Source organism: Hevea brasiliensis, chromosome 1 (assembly GCF_030052815.1).
Source record: "Hevea brasiliensis isolate MT/VB/25A 57/8 chromosome 1, ASM3005281v1, whole genome shotgun sequence".
Taxonomy (NCBI): Eukaryota; Viridiplantae; Streptophyta; class Magnoliopsida; order Malpighiales; family Euphorbiaceae; genus Hevea; species Hevea brasiliensis.
In genome coordinates, this window is record NC_079493.1 from 112854586 (window position 1) to 112876409 (window position 21824).

General features: G+C 31.7%; 2 protein-coding genes across 4 annotated transcripts; both read left to right on the forward strand.

Annotated features, from left to right (window-relative positions):
- The first annotated feature begins 1190 nt into the window (after positions 1-1190).
- On the forward strand, positions 1191-9063 carry LOC110639857 (OVARIAN TUMOR DOMAIN-containing deubiquitinating enzyme 12). Of its 3 annotated transcripts, XM_021790958.2 has the most exons (10): positions 1195-1524; positions 1972-2216; positions 2403-2476; positions 2691-2745; positions 2834-2908; positions 6852-6925; positions 7054-7102; positions 8154-8238; positions 8704-8760; positions 8858-9063. In XM_021790958.2, exons 2-10 carry the CDS (start codon positions 2031-2033, stop codon positions 8902-8904), a joined length of 702 nt encoding a protein of 233 aa, XP_021646650.1. In that variant the 5' UTR covers positions 1195-1524; positions 1972-2030; the 3' UTR covers positions 8905-9063. The 3 variants fall into 3 exon arrangements, with proteins under 3 accessions (XP_058003714.1, XP_021646649.1, XP_021646650.1); XM_058147731.1 differs by having other exon boundaries at positions 1191-1524; positions 1976-2216; positions 8704-9063; XM_021790957.2 differs by having other exon boundaries at positions 1194-1524; positions 8704-9063.
- Positions 9064-18059: 8996 nt separating this feature from the next.
- Positions 18060-19567, forward strand: LOC110639859 (xyloglucan endotransglucosylase protein 34). Its single transcript, XM_021790960.2, has 4 exons — positions 18060-18294; positions 18393-18493; positions 18580-18773; positions 18902-19567. The coding sequence occupies exons 1-4, from the start codon at positions 18108-18110 to the stop codon at positions 19299-19301; spliced, it is 882 nt and encodes a 293-aa protein (XP_021646652.1). The 5' UTR covers positions 18060-18107; the 3' UTR covers positions 19302-19567.
- The last annotated feature ends 2257 nt before the right edge of the window (positions 19568-21824 follow it).

Consider the following 21824-nt stretch of genomic DNA (forward strand, 5'->3'; position numbering starts at 1 on the left):
AGAGAAAAGAGAAATATTTACTAAACTTTACGCTAGAACTGTTTGGATCAGTGTCTAACTGAAAAATCGACAATTAGAGGTTCGAGAGATTTTAATGTGCAAAATTTAAAAGTTGAAAGAGTTTTATATTATATTTTTAAGTTGAAAGACTATAATATTATACTAGATAAGTTTAAGGACAGTTATCAAAATTTATACAATGTGACAATAAGAAAGGATTTGAGAAATGATGGGGGTGAGGGGAGCGTTGTACTCTCTCTACTTTTAGTACAGAATGCTCATTTTCTCTGCATGCCATGCTAGTGCAAAATCCACGGACAAAGTATGAATCTCACTCTACTGCATGTAGGAAATTTTCTAATATCAAGGGAATTTCTAAGAACTTTTTCTACTTTCAGCTTGGTGATCAAATATGAAATGAACAGTTTCTGAGGTTGGTTGAGTGGAAAAGACTTGAAGGGTATATATGAGTGGAAAAGACTTGAAGAGTATATATGATATGAAATAATTTTTATTCTGTTTAATTTCTGTAATAATTGTATTTTTATGTTATGTTTGGATAATAATATTTGAAAACGAAAGGATTTGGATTTAATTTTAATATAAATTATTGATAAAATGTGGATTTAAAAAAAATGCTATTTTACTTATTAAGAACTTTTAAAGTTAGTTTAAAAAAAATTTAATATTAATTTGAAATAAAATTATTTTATAAGTCATTTTAAATTCGAATTCAATTAACATACTAATCACGTTTACAAATTTAATATATATTCATGACTTTAATTAATTGAAATAAAATTTATACTTTTATTAAATTTAAATCTCACATTTTAAAATTTTCATCCAAATATAAAGTTAATTCAAATGAATTTTATATTTTGCATGTTTAGTTTAAAAAAAATATAAATTTCATGGAGGAGCTAAAAGTTTTGAATTTTAACTTTCATTTCATATTTTAATTTATATTATATCAAACACAAAAATTTATTTTCAAATAAATTCTTATTAAAATTTATGTGATGTCATAAAAATTGTTCTTGACTTTTATTCTGTTAAAATACGGCGTCGCATATGAGAAGGTAGAAGTTTAAGGGGGCGAACTGGCGAAGAGAGGATGGCCCATTGACGTGAAGTTGAAAGCCGAAATCTAAACGCGTGTGACCCATATGAGACAAAGACAGAGGAAGAGCAAAGCGTGTCTGTGTAGTTGAGTTAAAAGCAAAGAGTTCGGTTGGGGGAAGACGCAAACACACACCATACGCGTCGTGACTCGGCCATTAAACCTCTCTACTGTCTGCTGCTCTTGGATCCCTCTTCACCTCTGAACCTCTCTCCTCTCGCATTTTTTAACCGACGCCATAAATATACTTTCTTCATCCCTTTTTTTGGTATAATAGGAAACGGTTTTTACTAATCGAATCCTTCTTCTTTTCAACTCCCACCAACATCATCGACGACAACCAACCTTTTTCTTTTCTTTTCTTTTCTTTTAATCCCTTCACTTCCATTGCCCTTTCCCAGGTAATTCTTTTTATTTTTTCATTTGTCATTTTCTGATTTGGTTTCCTGAGAGGTTTTATATGATATTGCTCATAATCATTTTATCTTTCTTTTCTGTATTGTCTATCAATTTGATGCCTTTTATTGTTGAAACCCAATTGATTTGTCTTTAGATTCAGCTACTGATATTGAACAAGATCAACTTACATTTCATGTTGATTTCCCGCCATAATTGATCCACCAGCCTCATGGTGTATGGAATTGGAATTCCATCATTTTTTTTTTGCTTTCTTTTATGATGATTATTTTCCCTTTTCAATTCTTTTGCTGTGTTTTGTTTTGTGTGATTGGATGGACCCAATGCATCAAATATGTGTTGCCAATGATTGCTTTTCAAAAAAAATAAAAAATATTTATATATATTGACATATGTTGAGTTAAAAATGATTTGCGTTGTGTTTACCTTAGGCAGTTCGGCAGCAGAGGGTCATCTTGGTATTTTGTAACTCAACATAAATTAGCAGTAGATGCAGGGTTATGCATATGCTGCCAGACAGGGAACATACAGCGTGGGTGAAAGTTCTAGCTCCGCATCATGGAGTAGTCAGCAAGATACTGAGGATGACCGAATGATTGCTCTTATACTATCGGAAGAGTACGCCAACCTAGATGGCGCAGTTGCTAGACGCCTTACTAACCTGGCACCTGTTCCTGTAAGAACAATTATTTAGTATTTTATACATTAGGCCTTTCTGTAATATCTATTTGGAACATGTTCCAGCACTGGATTCATTACATTCTCATTGCATTCTGTCATGATTTACCACTGCATTTTCTATCTGATCCTTGCATCGTAAACCCTTTGATTCTGAATATCTTGTATCTTTCTAAATATTCAGCATGTTCCGCGGATAAATTCATTTATACCCAAGATAAGTGATGCCAGTATGGATCACCAAAGGCTTATTCAGAGGTATTTCTTGATTCTTGAATGCATGTATTTCTGCACTCACATACACACAAATGAGAACACCATAAATCGTGCTATTTTTATTTATTGACTTGCTTTTTGGTGACATGGAGAGGCTTGGAGATTATGTGCTTCTGTTTTGTCTTATAGTAATTCTTAAGTGAGCTCTTGGTTCATGAATTGAAGATCTATGCCAATTTTTCAATATTTCTTTCAGGCTAAATGTTTATGGTTTATGTGAAGTGAAGGTTTCTGGGGATGGAAATTGTCAGGTATGTGCAAAGTGTTAACCTTCTCTATCTCTCACTGCCTGATGGAAAATGGCCTCCTAAGTTTCTCTCTCTTCTTCTCTCAAAGCAGTTTCGTGCACTTTCAGACCAGATGCACAGGTCACCTGAGCATCACAAGCATATTAGAAAAGAGGTGGTGAAACAGGTGAGGCTATTTTAAGTGCTCAGTTCTTTTCTGACAGTTGAGTTTAGTTCAGCAATTTGGAATTACATTGAATTTGAGCTCTTAATCCCCATCTTTAAGATAGTCTTATGATCCCTGAGTGATTAATTAGCCAAGCTTATCACAAGTGGTGTATACTTTATGATAACAAATTATTTCCTAAGATTTTGAAGGAAGTGAGAAAAGCACATTAGAAACATGTTTGTTACCAACACATTACCATATTTTCAATTTCAGCATCTCTTTCCACCTGCATTGCCACTGTTGCTTCCAAAAAACCATTGTTTCTGTAGTGTTGTAACCATGCCAACAATTCATAAGGGCAGTAACCACTGCCTCTATCACCACCAGCTGCATCAGGTTGCATATCATACAGCCAGGTATTGTAACCTGTGACTTTTGTTAATGACCACTTTGGCACTTCCTTCCTTAAACTTCATGCAGTATCCTTCCATCTTCACTACTATAAGTGTAATATCATGCCTTATCTTATGATCCCCTTTTATAACTATTCATTAGACTAATACCATACCACATTGCTTCAAGCCTTCAACTCAATTAAAATGCTTACAAACTCTAATAATCTATGTATCACATCCATTATTTCCTATTCTGACAACGTGACATCCTTATACCTTTGGCAACCCTTGGAGCCACTGTGATTTTCCATTGGCCATCGCTATGTTGTTTATAACAAAGGGTATGCGAAACTGAATTCTCAACAAGCTTGACAGGTACCTACAGTCACAAAAGGAGATTAGACAGGAATCCTTGCTCTATTTAGGAGCCCACTTTGATGCTTGAGAGGTCTGGAACTCTTGTGCAAATATTATTCAATAGAGTAAGATATTTAGATACTTTGTATCGATATGATGGGTATATAACTCAGTTTGAAGTCCTTATCCTAGTTGTTGTCTAATCCTGATGAGAAAAAGGATACGAATCTTCTAGACTTTATATGCTAATAGCATTCATATATGAGTATGGAGTCAATGTCACAACTCACAAAGGAGTTTTATCATGACCTGGTGTAATTGATACCTGAAACGTGAATCGGACTCAGTGGTAGCGCTTGGTCTTGGCATTCTGAACTAACTCAAAATTGTCATCTGTTATCAGATGTCCTCCCACAGTATCATCTTATAATTGATAAGAATGCTGTTCCAACTTCTGTTTTTGTCTTGTTGTTTTCCACATCTTTGAAAAAAGGTGGCCAAGTGTCTTACAGACTGTTCTCTTAATACCATTCTTTATAAAATGCTTCCTGCAAAAAAGATCTCTTTATATTGGGATACAATAGAAACCAAACAACCCACAAAATCAGCAAAAACCATTTCTTGATGCTGATGGCAGGAGTCCAGTGATCTAATCTTCAAGTTAGTGATATTGCCAGTGTTCTTAAAAAAGTTGATTTGTTGCGAATTCAACTAAATTACCACATCACATTTTCATATGAGTTATGATTACCCTCTGAGTTGTTTAGAGCAAATGAAGATGCCAGCCAAACAACATTATGATGTATGAAGAAGATCCTGAAGTAGGTATTCGCTTTCCTCTCCAAAAGGCATTTTATCAAGTTTTCAGTGCCTATGACTTGGCTCCTAGTCATTGGAGTCCTAATGCTTGGAGAATTTTTGTCAGCATGGTCTGATATCCATTGTGCATGACATCCCTCTCAAAATCAATGCGTTATAAGTCATGTGTTTCACCATGGGAAGAGGAGTCACGAATATTTCTAGTATCTTTTGGGCTTGCCAAATTGCAATGTTTTCTGGGGAGCGCCATCTTCAATAAAAGTCTGGAAGGACAAATTCTTCATTTTCTTTTATTTGAACTGTTTTGGTTTAGCAAGCTCTAATTGGGCAGAAGTGCCAAAAATATCTCTCTGTGGGGCAAGAGGCTTGAAAGAAGGTGAAGAGACGTTGATAAAGAAGTTCAAAGCTTTTAGCTCAGGCGCTTTCAATATTACAGATGTCATTCAAAAGTATATATGCATCTTTTTGAGGTTGATGAACTCTACGATATTGCAGCATCAGGTAAAAGCTGGTTTCCAAATATTTTGTCTTTCTATTTGTTACTCTGAGGTAACAGCTGTTTTCATAGCCCATTTTCTTGAAAAATTACTCGCTTTCCCAAGTATGAATGATGTATTGATGGCAAAGTCCCAAGATGCGATACGACTCCTGCTTCTGGTCCAAGTGGATCAAAAACAACTATGGGAAGTCAACCTGAGATTAAAAGGAGAAAATATGCAGCACCCGTCTTTTTGGGAGTGACGGCTCCCCTGTTGTTAGATGACCCTGTCTTTCCTAACTGGGGTGGATATCATGATACTTCTGTTCTAATTTTCTTTCTCCCTATATTCTGTACGAAGTAACTGCCTTTACAGTATCATGATACTTTTATTCTAATTTTTCTTTCTCCCTAGCCTCACAATGAAGTTTGCACTATATCATGTAAACTAGGTCTTCCAAAGATGGAATTGTAGGCAATGGATATATTTAGAATAAAAAGTCAGCCATAAATCTTTTTGTTAATCCTTCCTGCCCCAATTTGATTGTTCTTGTTGTTGGTATTGGGTGGATTTCCTATCCTGTCAGATGGGTTCCAGTTGGTTGTAAGGATTCAAGATGTAACCCCATATTGTTGAAGGCTTGAAGTATATGGATATTGATAGAACTTACATGAGCTATCAATATGCATCACGCCTGGAAATCTTGAATTTTGCCTTCAATTACTAGTGTATCAGAATGGGGTGCCACAATCCCTTTGCCATCCTTGTGTGAAAAAAGTAACTTGGAAGTTTTAAGTGGGTGTTATTAAGGAGGTGTCATAATACCACTACTTCTTAGCCTTCAAAGATTTTTCCTTTGCAGTATTATTCAGTCTTTTCATAGTATGCTTAAGCTTCCATGCTTACCGCACTAATTGATGACAACAAGTATGTGAAACTGAATCCTCAACAAGCCAGACAGGTACCTGCAGTCACAAAAGGAGATTAGAGATGAATATTAGCTCTAATTAGGAATTCATTCTGATAATGAAGTTGGAGGCCTGGTACTCTTGTGCAAATATAATTCACTAGAGTCAGATATCTACACACCTGTACCATTGATCTATATAATACTTGTGGACATATTCCTCTGAAATGATCATGTTACTTTCACGATAGAAATGAAAGTAGGAAATCATCATGTTACTTTAATGATCCAAAAGCTGAAACGTACTCCACCTCCAATTTATATTTATTTTTATTTTTATTTTATTTTATTTTATTTTATTTTGGTATCAGAATATACTCAACTCAACTCAACTAAGCATTTATTCAAAAAATTTGGGGTCGGCTATATGTATTCGCTTTTTCCACTCTAAACGATTTTGGTTTAAATCCTCAGAAATTTGTAATGTTTCTAGGTCATGTTGTACTACTCTCCGCCAAGTCAATTTAGGTCTACCTCTTTTTTTCTTTCTATCCTCTAACCTAATGTGCTCTACTTGTCTAACTGGAGCCTCCGTATGTCTACGCTTTACATGACCAAACCACCTCAATCTCCCTTCTCTCAACTTATCCTCAATTGGTACCACTTCTACTTTTTCTCTAATACTCTCATTACGGACTTTATCTAGTCTAGTATGGCCACTCATCCACCTTAACATTCTCATCTCTGCAACTCTTATCTTAGACGCATACGACTTCTTCAATGCCCAACACTCACTACATTCATTCTTCCAGTGGAAAAAATCTCAATTATTTTCAATTCAAGATCTGCAATTCAGTGAAAAATGCAATATTTTGAAACAGGAAATGCTATTTATAGGCTTTATAAATTTCAATCAGTTGTGGATGAGATGCATGTTTTTATGTCAACAAAAGTGAACAGTTGATATTATTTTATTAATCCTGTGTTACTATTTTCTTGTCCAGCTGAAAGATTACCGCTCATTATATGAAGGCTATGTCCCAATGAAGTACAAACGTTATTACAAGAAAATGGCAAAGTATGTTACTGTCTTAAGGATTAATATTTTCATCACTTTTGGTACAGTTAGTTGTGTGGTTTAATGCTATATAATCTATGTGCTGGAATTGATTTAAGTTTTTAACCTACAAAAACTGCATGATGCAGATCTGGTGAATGGGGGGACCATGTTACATTACAAGCAGCAGCAGATAAGGTTTGCTGTTTCTTATTCAAGCAATTATGAATTTCTTTTGTTTGACATATTATTAGGATGATCATCATCATTGTTCTATACCATTGATTTAAATTTAATACTCATCTTTCATGCAGTTTAAAAGGGTGGATGTGCAGTTGGAAACATAGAAGAATATTCATTGAATTTGATCTTTTTTGCTTATGTCAGGCTATCAATTTCTTTTTCATCTTAGCATAAAAAACATTTTGATTACCTAAATTTTTTGAGATTTTCCTTTAAAGTGCCTAGACTCTTAGACTCTTATATATATATGTGTGTGTGTGTGTGTGTGAGGAAAAATTTGCGGTCAAGGCACATGCTCAAGTTCTCAAGGAGAGAAATTCATGAGTCTCAGAAATCCACAACCAACAAAAGAAAGTTTAACACAGAGAGAGAGAGAGAGAGAGAGAGAGAGAGAGATGATAAGTTGGGGAGAGTAGGTAGGCAAGGGGTGTAGGATTCATGTGAGGGGCAACCTTTTTTTTATTATTTTTTATTTAAAGTAGTCCATTTGTTGCTGATGTGACAAGAAAAACCAAATTTCATATATATATATATATATTCTATCACAAACATTTTACTTTTTATTTTCTATTTCATTTTAGGTACCAAATTTAAAAAATGAAAATAAAAAATAAAATAAAATTTGAGGCACTCAAAGTATAAAATCCCAAAAAGTATAGGGTATGAATGGAAGGCACATAGGCTATCCCACACCCCCAACAGGAGACGTTGCACCTAACTCTCCCCATGGCTTGCTGTTTTCTTTTAAATTTGTTATCTTTTGTTAGAAACTGTGCTTGTTTTTTGTTGCTCTTATTTTATAAAGGGTTAATAACAAAAAAAAAAAAAAAATCTAAAATTGTCCAATTTGCAGTCATAGCTTTTTTTCTTTTTTTGAATTTTATACATAACCTTGCACATTGATATCAATTGTGCCAATCCTTTAAGTTTCGCTTTATTTCATGTTAATGTATACTGTCATTGATTCAGTATTAGCATTATAACATTTCTGCTTTTTTATATGCAGTTTGCAGCTAAGATCTGCCTGTTGACATCTTTTAGAGATATTTGTTTTATTGAAATTATGCCACAATACCAGTCACCGAAACGTGGTAAGGATATTGATCTCTGCCATTTATGTGATATAAATTCTTAACTACCATAACAGCAGTAACAAAGTCTGATTCTGCCAATCATCTCTTCTGTGCATTTCTTCTGACAATCATTGTTTCAGCAATTGAATCTAATTTGTTATTCAATTACACCTCTATGATTATATCTGAATGTACTAAAACGCAGAGCAATGTTTTGCTTCCTGTAACTTAAAAGCTGGGAAGTGAAACTTATCAACTCCAAAAATAAATTGAATGTGATCACCTACTTTGATGAAGTTGAAATTAATAGGTGTTAGGTAACTTGGTTTCTGTTGATTAGATAATTAATATCAAGTTGGGAAGAAGCGTCAAAATTCAAAATTTTAAAGTTGGGAACCAGCGTTTATCTTTGGATCTCTCCATTGATTGATTTTCAACTAACCTCATATTCTTACAGTGCCTTTTGTCTTATAAATGATGCAGAATTGTGGTTAAGTTTCTGGTCTGGGGTGCACTACAACTCACTATATGAAATCAGAGGTTTGTTTCAATTTCTTAAAAAAGAAACTATACGCGTTAGTTTGAAATGATAATAACCATTTGTAATATTCTATTATGTTGCTTGGTTTCCTTTAAGATGCGCCGATCCCACATAAGCCAAGGAAGAAACACTGGTTGTTTTAGAGGAAGGATGCAGATTGCTGATGTTGATACAAAAATTGGGATTTTTTTTTTCAAATTTAGTTTTGTGTATATTTTTTTGCGTATATCATATGTTGTGTTCTATTTAATTCATTATTACTACTCACTCTATTTCATAAATATAGACTTACCTCTATTTTCTAGTTCAAGAAAAGTTAATATAGTTAAAGCAACAAACTTTGTTCATCTCTACTCATATTGCTCTATTAAAAATTAAATAACTTATATTATTAAATTTTTCTTGAAATCAGTAAATATTATTATTTTTTAATTCATATTAAATAAGAGTATATTAGTAAAATAAAAAAATATTATTTTAAAAAATAAAGTGACCTATAATTCAGAAAAAATGAAAAAGGAAAAGTAAACTGTATTATTTTTATAGAAGTTGTTGGCCTTAAAAGGGGGCATAACATGAGATTTTGTGACTTCTGATGCATTCATATTGCTAACGAAGTATATGGACTTTTGCCTTTAGGGGTTGTTTGGTTGGGGTAAGTTGTCTAAAGAAATAGAGTCCTTAGGAAAGTATAAAGAAGGATTTTGTTTAATTTGTATTATCAAATTAACTTCTTATAAAGTACACTATTCTACTTTCTTTGTGTAAGGAAAGTAATTTACTTAGTTGGGGTTTGATAAGTTACATTTTCTTAGTTAAGTGTAATATAATTTACAAATTTATCCTTAAATTTGTTATATTTTAAATTTAATTATAGGCATTATTTCCTTTTAATAATCTAGAAGTTTTTTTTCGGGTTTTTTTATTAAAGAAGTGCAATGAAAATAAAAATATATTAAAAAATGATGAATTTAAAACTAATTAATAAAATGGAGTCAATTAATAAAATATAAAATATAAAATATTATTATAATAAAATAATTAAAAAAATTAAATAAAAAGCTGAACGTTGTTATAGGTAGCGTTTAACTTTTTATTTAATTTTTTAATTATTTTATTTTTATATTTTAAATAAAATATAAATATTAAAAAATTTTTATTATTTTTTATTATTAAATAAAAAATTAAAATTTATTATTAAATAAAAAAATTATAAATAAAAAATTATAAAAAAATTAATTTTTTATTTAATTAAAATTTAATTTAATTTTAAATTGAAAAATAATATTTTATAATAAAAAAATTATAATATATAATATTTATTATTATAATAATATTTATATTTTATTTAAAATATAAAATAAAATAATTAAAAAATTAAAAATAAAATTTGAACGCTATTAAGATTTTTCATTTTAATTTTTAATTATTTTATTATAATAATATTTTATATTTTAATTTTTTTATTTAATTAAAATTTAATTTAATTTAAATTAAAAAATAATTTTTATAATAAAAATATTATAATATATATTATTAATTATTATAATATTATTTATTAAAATAATATTTATATTTTATTTAAAATATAAAATAAAATAATTAAAAAATTAAAAATAAAATTTGGACGCTATTAAGATTTTTCATTTTAATTTTTAATTATTTTATTATAATAATATTTTATATTTTAATTTTTTATTTAATTAAAATTTAATTTAATTTAAATTAAAAAATAATTTTTATAATAAAAATATTATAATATATAATATTAATTATTATAATATTATTTATTAAAATAATATTTATATTTTATTTAAAATATAAAATAAAATAATTAAAAAATTAAAAATAAAATTTAGACGCTATTAAGATTTTTCATTTTAATTTTTAATTATTTTATTATAATAATATTTATATTTTAATTTTTTTTATTTAATTAAAATTTAATTTAATTTAAATTAAAAAATAATTTTTTATAATAAAAATATTATAATATATAATATTAATTATTATAATATTATTTATTAAAATAAATATAAAATATAAAATAAATATTAAAAAAAATTAAAATAAAAATTAAACGCTGCTACAAATAGTGTCTAATTTTCTTTTATTTTTTAGATTTAAATACTATTTATAATCATTTCTCAAACTCAAAATTTTATTATAATTAATATCTCATCCTCTTTTCATTATGTCAATAAAATTTATTTTATTTTAATAAATTAATTTTAAATTTATCACCTTTTAATATATTTTTATTTTTATTGTACCCTTTAATAAAAAACCCTTTTTTTCTCTGAGAAGTTAATTGTATACTGTGCTTAGTCCCACATTTCCCGATATGTAAATCTTTGGGAAGTGTGCTTTCTGAAAACTGAAAATGGGCATTTTGAACTAAATAAGGCTATAGTGTATTTTTCATTGATAAATTTAAGGCATTGTTTGGTAATGACTTTTAAAATAGTATTTAATATTTTAATTAGTATTAAAATATTATCTTTTTTATTTATATTATTTAGTGTTTGATGGTATGATGTTTATATTAATATTTAGAGATTAAAAAAGTGATTTATAAAAAATTATTTCTCATAATTTTTAGATATTAAAGTAGTATTTTGAATAAGATTAACAATATTATATCACTATTTTTACACTTAATAGTTAATTCAATAATTATTTTTATCAAACACTTTCGTTTTAACAGCTATATAAACAACTAACCACTAATAGTTAATATTCAATGGTTGACAGCCACTGAATTAGTTAATAGAACAATTAATATTACTGAACAGAATCTAAGCCTGTCAATTTAAGAAACATTAAAATGCTAATCTGTATTATTATTGCAAAATACAATGCAATTAATGCTTAAACCTTCAAAACTTCTGGAGAAATTAAACAAGTGCAAGGTAATTGATACATAATGCAGTTGCATATAAACCTTGAGGCTTTGTTGCTATCTGTTGATAGGTATCTGAGGGATTTTTAGTAAAGAGGAGATTCATATTAACTAAGTACGCTGCATTCCACCCAATACAGTTAGCTTAGTTGGTAATGATAAGAGTTTTGCTTATTGTTTGACTTTGTTAGATAATATTCTAGAATTATTTATCTTAAATATGGTATATCAATGTGTGTTTTTAAAATCATTCCAAGTGAGAATTTAAATATCATCATAATAAATAAAAAAGGCTTCTTTTTTTTCAAAAGGTTTATTTTGATAAGTCTTAAAGTGTTTAGAGGTGCAATTAAGCCCTCCAACTTTTAAAAATATCATTAAGTTCTTCACATTTTAAAAATAGATAAAATAAACTTTTTTACTATTTCGGGACAAATAAACTCTTTAATTTTTAAAAATTAAAAAAAATTAAACTATTTAATATAAATCTAGTTAAGACCATTCACGAGGTTCTCATCAGCAATCTTGTGTATCTGATTTATAATTTCTTAATAAGTATATATTACATCTTAGAATATATTGATAAGTTATTTTTTATTGAATGAATAATGATTATCATTTTACTTGTGGGGTTTTATTTATAATGCAATGGAATGGTTTATTTTATTGGCATTGCCAGTGAGTTAATCAGCAAGTTAATTGTATTTAACTTTAATTGAATCAAGTTTAAGTATTTTGAATAGTTGAAGGAGTCGAGTTTAGTATAATAATGTTCAACTTAAGTGACTCCTGAGCCTAATTAAATTTATCTAAAATTACACTTTAACTTCTTTATATTGATATATAATTGATAATTTTATTAATCAATCTCTAATTAAGTTCAATTAAATTTATTTAAGCTTGTACTTAATACTTTAAACTCTTAGTTATACCTATCTCATCAATCCAAATTCGAGTTGAAAAAAAAAATCAAGGTTAATTAAATTGAATAAAACTTTGAGTTTGAATTATAAAATTAAGTAAAGTAAAGCGTTCTCAGCAAAGATTTTCTCCACTTATAAAAATTGAATATTCGACCTTGTTTAAAAAATATAATATTTTACCACTCGTATTAACCCATTGATATTTATGCCTTTAACATACGGTGAATCAGATCTGCATAAGAAAAAGGAATTTTTTTGAAAAAGAAAAAAGAAATTGACTGATAAGATTTAAGAAAAATACTTATAAACTTAGTCCATCACATGGTTGTAGACTAATCTAATGATGTTTTCACATTATCTACAATTCAAGAATAATTATAAATAAATCACAAATTAGATAGCTTGATGATTAAGACCTATAATAATTGCACAATTAAAACAGCTGGTGCCTTGCTTTGCATAACAACTAATGTCATAGATGAGTGGGTTGTCACAACCTAATGTCATCCCAATTGATCCAACCATCAAATCACAACTATTTCACATGCAATGCTCTGACTTCTGTCTTTTTTTTTTTTTTTCCTTTTTTTCGCTTTCCCTCTTTTGCCCATACCATCCATTTTAACTTGTTTATGGTCAAATTAAGTATGGAGATCAATCTGCAATCTAAAAAAGAAAAGCTCTTCTGAAATTATATGAGAAGGGGATATAGACACTTGATAGCAATGGTAAGAACACATATGAATTGGGAAAGTAGCACAAATGAAGAATCAGGCTGAAAAATAGTGTTTTGGACATAGATTACATAGCATGAAAAGCCTGTCCCTCTTAGAGTTAAAAGCAAATTAAAGTTCTCCTTTCAATGCGAAGCCAAGACATCAAATGTATGATGAGATTCACTTATTAAATATATAAATTTTATATATTTGTATATTAAATTATGATGACCAGAAAGATATATGGCCATGAAATAGAAATTAAGCAGAACAAAATTAACTAGGTGATAGAATCGTGAAAATACGCCCAAAAAAGGTCCGCTCGACTCCCTAATTATTTTTATCCTGTTCTCTCTTTTCATTAACGATTCCAAGTGAATGGAAAGGAAAAAAACAAAGGATGAAAGATCTACTACTTTTATTTTTATTTTAAAAATAGATAATTTTATATCGAAATGTATAAAGACAGGTGTAGATCTATGAATAGAGGATGTTGCGTGAATATCTACAGGACTGAGGAATACTTTTGAACAGCCTGTTATAATAGAAAAGCTTTATGTCTTGAAATTTATGGGTATCCAAATAAACTTGCTCAACGGGCCTGTATGATATAACATCATCCAACAAAAAGGCAAGCATTCAAAGAACCTGAAGCTAAAGCCAGTTCATTTTAAGCTCCAAACCTTACTTCAAGTGTCACACCTTACCCCTCTGTAAGGCATAACATGTTCCCGTAGAATAGTTAATGAACTACCGAACTTCACCTACCGATAATTCACTAAGTACACTACAAGGGATTTTAAAACAATTTTCTTACATTTTGGAAGTGGTGAGCATTTTGGTAGGAATTAAAAACCATTTATTCAAAGTTTAAATACTAGTAAAAATTTTTGTCTATTTTAATTTTGTCGCAAATTTTATAAAAATTTTGACAGAGTTCCGTTTGTAATTAGAGAAAAGAGTTCTTCAAATACCTGAGAAAAATACTTCCAAAAAAAATTTTCACAACTCCCAACCTCCAATAAATCTCAATCAACTCAATTCAAATCACTTCAAAGTAATTCCACAATACAAATCAAAATTCATCATCTCAAAATATTTAATACTTCATTCACAAGGCATAAAACATGAAATTCATATGTACAAATATTAAATTTACAAAAGGAAATCCAAAATAATATTATTACAATTTATTTACAACTGCTCAACTTACATTGATACATACAACATTTCCATATTTACATCCAAATTATCTACAAGGGTATAAAATAATACCCGTACAAAATGATCGATGTGGTCCACAATTCGATAGCAGCTCACTCTGCTGCTTTCTCCTTACTCTTATCTGTGACAGCAAAATAAGCTATCGCTGAGTATAAACATACTCAGTGGTGCACAATAAAAATTTAAAATGCAATACATAAATCATTCATTGATGAAACACAATTTGAATACTTCTCAATCATATTTCACAAATATCAAAGCTCATAACAATTCCATTTAGTCAAATAATTTATTAAACACAGTGTTGCCAAGATCATACACAACTTAAGCCATGACACAAAATTTTCGATCAATGCCGTGTTGTACACCACGACAAAGCAATCTACAACCCCATTAACCGAAATTAATGAGGGAGGTGGCTAGCTAGCTAATGAGTACTCATCCGATCTCAACCTCAACTGGTAAGCCAGAGAGGGAGGAAAATAAACGATCTCAACCCCATAAATGGAGGAGAAATAATGTGATACTGTCATGCTAAGTGTGAACACAAAATCAATTCAAAACAATTTATTTAAATAATTTATGAGAAATCTGATCAATTTCCAAAGTCACATTTACGATTATAAAATAGCAATACAGTACATAATTAATCAAAGAAGTCAAATTTTTTAGAATAAAATATTTAAACAAGTATTATTGTGCACAGACCTGACGTGAGTCGCCTCTAGGCCTTGACTCAGTCTCTCAGAGCTTCCAAGTCTTTTTCAGCTGAAACACACAATTTCATAGTGTTTCAATACCATAACTTAACATAAGTCCAAAAATAAATTTAACTTCACTTTTACCTAGCTTTAATGTGCTAAATTCGACGTTCTCGAAGTTTTTGTATTTCGAGTTACTATTCACTACACTATTCAAGTCAATTTGTTGACTTTTTAAGGCTTAATAAGTATGGGAACTCCAACTTCACCCACATACCACATTTTGGTCATTAAATTTGTTGGTTTTGGTCATTTTCTCAAAGTTTAAATCCTTTTGGCCAAATTGTCAAATTTTTAGTTTTGATGCTCCTAGTTGCACTGTTCCATTGGTCAATCTACTGTTGACAAAACTTCCTTATAGAAAATGTTCCTTATTGTCTTAAGTTTATTCTCATTTTTGGATCACCCCAATTGGAGTTTTGTAACTCAAGTTATAAGCAAATTACGTTTACTGTTCATGCTGCAGAATTTGGTTCTGCAGATTTGTTGATCCAACTTCGTTCAACAATTTGATCAAGTTAAGTCCATAATTTGGTCTAACTTTCTTCATATGAAATGTTCAACTATATCTTAGGTTTCCATCGGTTCAAGAATCACCTAAATCGAAGTTTTCTAGAGAGAGTTATAGCCATTCAAACTTTACTGCTCAAATGGCAATTCTGCAGTTTTGCAGGTTCAGTAACTCAAATTTGCTCAATAATTTGATTGGGTTAATGGCATAATTTGGGTTTATGTTCTTCATGAAAGTTTTAGGTCTATATCTCATCTAACCACTGGTAAAATTTCAGGTCAATTTGACCTGCCTAGCTCGAGTTATGACCAAATGAATAAATACTGTTCATTTGGTCAGTTTATCTGATGTGACTGCACTTATCCAACTTTGGTCAATTTGTTCACTAGGTTTTGGTCACTTTTTGGGCATGGTTCCTAAATGAAAATTGTGTCATTTTATGTCTATTTTCATCCCCAATTGGTGCCATATCAATTGGACTTGTAAAATTTCAGTTTTGGTCCTTCAAAGTTGACTTGGTCATGCTGCACAACCTCCGAATTTAACTTAATTTCCTACCAGTCCCACACAACTCATTTGGTCATAATTGACCATTATTTCGCTTCACAATAGGTCAAAGATATCATTTGCTCATTTTTTACATTTTTAGTTCACAAACCCTAAGTCCCAAAACCCTAACTCACTTAATTGTTGCAATTAACTAAATTCAAAGCTCTCAACCATAATCAATCAACTAATGGAGGTCCACAAACTCATTTAAAACCATCAAACCATACAAAATCATACTCCCCTTCAACAGGCCGAAATTTCAGTTTGATCCTCCCCCCATATTTTTATTTCATTTTAAGTTTATTTACAAGCTCTTGATGCCATAGAAACACTAATTAAACAAAAAAAAAAAAATTTGAAGTTTGTATTACTAACCTTGAGCAGAATTTTCTTCCTCCTTTTCTTCAAATTTTTCTTCTTTCTTTTCCTTGAATCCTCTTTCCTAGTTGCCCAAACAAAGTCTAGTTATGGTAGGACAATTTTCTATGGTTGGATTTTGGTTCTTCAAGCTCAAAAATGAGCTTTAATGGTGGTTTAAGTGAGGGAGAGGGTGAGGGAGAGAGAGTGACGTTTTGAAAAAGAAGAAGACTTTGTGTTTTTTTTTTTCTTTTCTTTCTTTTTATCTATTTTGCTTATGGAAGACCATAAAAATCTAAATTAATAAATAAGTTAATTAATTCCTTTATGGCATCATGCATGATGTCATGCATGATGTCATCACCTTTTTACTTTTTCATTTTCCCTTCTTTTTTTTTATTTTTTTCTATTAGTTCTTTAATTTAATTCTCGATTCCGAAATTTTTTTTTTTCCGATTTTATTTGACAGTTAGGTCAGGAGTCAGCTCTCGGGGTCAATTGACCAAATTGCCCATCGCCGGTTCATCCCGGTTTGCAAATAATTCTATATTTCTTCTGGCTCCCTAACCTAATTATTTGACTGGCCTAACAGTTCTTTTTCGTGATTTTCTCTTTTCCACTGTGTTCATGAGGGTCCTAAGGACCGCGGCGTCACATTTTACGATTCGAAATTTGAGTTTAAAATGACTTCGCAGTCGTTCCCGAGGAGGTCACCCATCGCTGTGACTCTCGGCTCGTTTAACCTCCTATGTTCTGTTTTTCTTGTTTATACTTAACTAATTGGCAATTACTAATTATTTGTGTTTATGGCTTCTCTAGTTGTCTTAAGTATGGTTCTAATCCCCTTAATTGTCCGGACCGACACCGGTCACCGGAACAATGAAATATACCAGGCTATACAAATAGGGGTGTTACATCAAATTAGTAAGTGTGTGGCCAGCTATATCTAATTATCCATGAACTTATGGCCCTTCCCTTGAGAGAGAGCTAGCAGTTACAGATACAATACATGTGCCTGTGCTCTCAATGGAGATTGGAGGGTGGCTTTCAAATATGGTAAGGGGGGTTCTCAAACTCTATAAATTTACAACAATTCAGTGACGTGGACCAATGCCTTTTTCTCTCATTAAATGCTGCACTGATCTATTCCTTCCTCATCATATACCTTTTCCATATGTAATAGTGGCCTAAAGGTTTGAACCAACACCCCATGTGTCACTTGTTATGTGTCAGTAATTTAGTGATCAAGTTTAAACTCTAATAGTCTTTTTCTTATAATAATTTAAGTCTAAAGATAAATATAATATTTTTATCTCTTTGTGGGCGTCTCCTACATATATGTATGCACAAACTGAACGATTCTTGAACATGTGAGACTTCTTGTCACAAAGAGAGAGAGAGAAATGGCTTCTTTTCTGTGGACTGTTTGCCTGAGTTTCTTGCTTTTGGCTTCTGGAAGTAGGGGTGCTGCCCCAAGGAAGCCTATAGATGTACCTTTTGGTCGCAACTATGTACCAACGTGGGCTTTTGATCACATCAAGTACTTCAATGGAGGTTCTGAGATTCAGCTCATGCTAGACAAGTACACAGGTATGTAATGTAATGAAATCAACATCATCTTCCATTTCTGATTCTACCCATTTTCCAAGAAAATATAATCTCACTGTTTTATCTTCTCTTTTTGGAAGGGACTGGCTTTCAATCCAAGGGCTCTTACTTGTTTGGCCACTTTAGCATGCACATAAAGATGGTTCCAGGGGATTCTGCTGGAACTGTAACTGCTTTCTATGTAAGTTCTTTCATCAATTTTTAGCAAAATGCTAGGCCTCTTCTTTAGATGAATGGATTATAATCCAAAATTATTGGTTGGTGCAGTTATCTTCTCAAAACTCTGAGCATGATGAGATAGACTTTGAGTTCTTGGGAAACAGAACTGGGCAGCCCTACATCTTGCAGACAAATGTGTTCACAGGAGGCAAGGGAGATAGAGAGCAGAGAATTTATCTCTGGTTTGATCCCACCAAGGAATTCCACACTTACTCTGTACTGTGGAACATGTATCAGATTGTGTAAGTTCCATCTTCTGTTTTCCTAAACGTTTCATGTCTAACCATATCAAGTTCCCATATAATCGATGTGGAACATTGAGAGCATTATTTTGTTCTTACATTTTCTTTCCTCCCCCTTCCTTCTCCAGGTTCTTTGTGGATGATGTGCCAATCAGGGTGTTCAAGAACTGCAAAGATTTGGGAGTAAGGTTCCCATTCAACCAGCCAATGAAGTTATACTCGAGCCTGTGGAATGCAGACGATTGGGCTACTAGGGGTGGTTTGGAGAAGACAGACTGGTCCAAGGCACCCTTTATAGCCTCCTACAAGGGGTTCCACACAGATGGCTGTGAGGTTTCAGTGAATGCCAAGTTCTGTGAGACACAAGGCAAGCGTTGGTGGGATCAGAAGGAGTTCCAGGACCTTGATGCTGCTCAATACCAGAGACTCGCGTGGATTCGCCAGAAGTATACCATTTACAACTACTGCACTGATCGCGCCCGCTTTCCTACCATCGCTCCTGAATGCAAGCGCGACCGTGACATTTAATCTCCTTAAACTAGCCCAGTAAAGGGTGAAGGGTTCAATCTCTAACAACTGCATATGAACATTTAGTATGCATTTGCTGCAATATATTCAGATATATTTAAAAAGGAAAGGGAGAGAGATTGTGTGTATGTGCCTTCAATTAGTTCACTTCATTCAAAGTACTATAGCAATGTTCTGCTATTTTAATCGACCTTGCACCTGTATGGTCATATTTGTTTTGAATGGATCATATAAAATGAAATGCAGTGGAATATGTAGCCCTTCAACTTGCTTTTCTTTATCTTGTATCTTTTTGGAGATGAGGTAGCGATTCTTGTGAAATGATGGCTGCATCAATGTCACATGATCTAGTTTACTCTGAAATGGTCATTTTCCTGCATATTAAACCTTGCCACATAAACAGGACTGAAAACTGAGTAAAAGTTGAGAGTGAAGTGTATCTAGGAGTAAGAAAATGACATTCTTAAATTAAGTCTAATTCATGTGATATCGTAACTTGATTCAATGTCAGAAATCTGTGATTTATTTTTCAATTTGCAGATCCTAATTCCTCTATTCTTTTGCTGGATAACACAGACTAAGAGCCTCAATTTACAGACACTAATCCATATGCACCTGTGCATGAGCTGTGCTGCAAGTTGCACTATAAAACAATATACAAATTTCGAGGGTAGTGCATAATGGTCAAACTTTAACACTGGAAATTGCTAATATAATAATAACAACATGTGAGGTTTGTTTAGTGACCTGAGCCAAAGACACCGAAAGCAGGAAAAATGAACCAATCAATTATATTCAAATCATCAGAGAAAGTATAACAGAGAGAGCACACTGTAAATTATTCATGTAGTATCTCTCAGGTATTGTGGCAACAGAAGGGAGAGAACAAGGCTCCCTTCACATTAAACCCCTTTATCCCAAACTCACAGCATCCAAATATGCGATCTTGTGATGCAGATTTCAAGTCTTTGTCGAGCATTTAGCGCTATGCTGTCGCTTTGGAATGGCAAGTATCAGCATTTAAACAAAAAATTTCTATAAACCATTCAGAAGAAGAAAGGATCTGGTTATTACCTGATGCAAAAATGCCTCAAGTAGTACAAGGAAAGCCACAAGGTCTCTGAAATAAAGGCAAATATTTACTCAGGCAAGAAACTGATCACCCAAAAACCAAAAATGTTGTCTGCATGATGGGCAGCAGATTTAGCAGTATACAAGCAGATCAAAGAATTATTTGCAAGAAAATCTTTAAAGAAAGAATCTAGGGATTACATATCATTATGTGGCATCAAGAAAATGAGAGAACACGTGCATGTTATCTAAGGTCTATAACTGACCCTCATCCCGTCAGTCCCAAAAGGGCAAGCAATGGTCATATTCTATTCTAGGTTCATAAGGCGTGCAAACATGGAATACCTTGTGTTTTGGCCAATATGAACTTCAAGAAATGGCATTATATCGGACAAGATCTGGTGAGCATATCAAGAAAAATGTCAAAGTTCAAGTAATCATGATGTTCCTGAGATTAAACTAAATTATTTAAAATGAATAAAAAAAATCTTAACAATGATATATTCTAGTTTGATAAAAAGACTTTAAGGATAGTGGGATGAGGGCAGCCTAAACATTCAATTCTATCAACAATAAGTACAGAAAACATGCTCCCCATAGAAGTTTCACAGTTTCTCAAGCCAAAGAAAAACCGCTGGGAATGTGAAGCTTCAACTTTGTACGTCGCAGAAAGTTGGTGCTCAAAAGTAAGAATTGGGCTAACCATGTACCAAATACATGTAAAGTATCATGGGTGACATCTTAGTGTAATCAAGCCATGAAATACAACTAGCTTACTGGAGCAGAAGTGGTTAAACTTTTGGGGAAAATGTGAAGGTGGAACCTGCTCTTGCACTGTAAGGTTCTTGAAATGGACATCCTTAAAGGTTTTTACTATTTCAGGTAATAAACTAGATAACAATAACACAAAACATCCTGACTGTCTCAACATCAAAAAAGGGAAAAGATTAAAGAAACAAAATTGCAATTGTCACAGCCCTGGTTTGGAGAGGAAGAGAGGAAATTAGAGGAAAACAAAGGGAAATAAGGATATGGAACGCACATGATATTAAACAAACTTGTGAGCCCATTGTCCCATTTTCGCTTCTCCCCATTTTCCTCCCTATCCCAAACAGTGCCTACTAAAATCAGGTAACAAATCTCAATTTTTACCAAAAAGTAAGAAACATAAGGTATTAGTTTTTTACTCTAAATTTCAATATCCCCTGGTCTCTTCTAAGTTCAAATTTCTAATTTTGATGAGTTTGTCAAGTTATACAAATTTCAGAGTTGTCTATCCCCATGGAAAATTTTTACCTTCTTCCTGCAACATTTATCTGTAATACCACACAAACTTCACAAATGAGAAGTTGCAGTATCCATTAACCATTTTTATACTTAACCATACACATTCACAGTTGAAAGGAAATTTCATGCACGATGCATCGTTTGCCTTCTACTCCAATTTTAAGC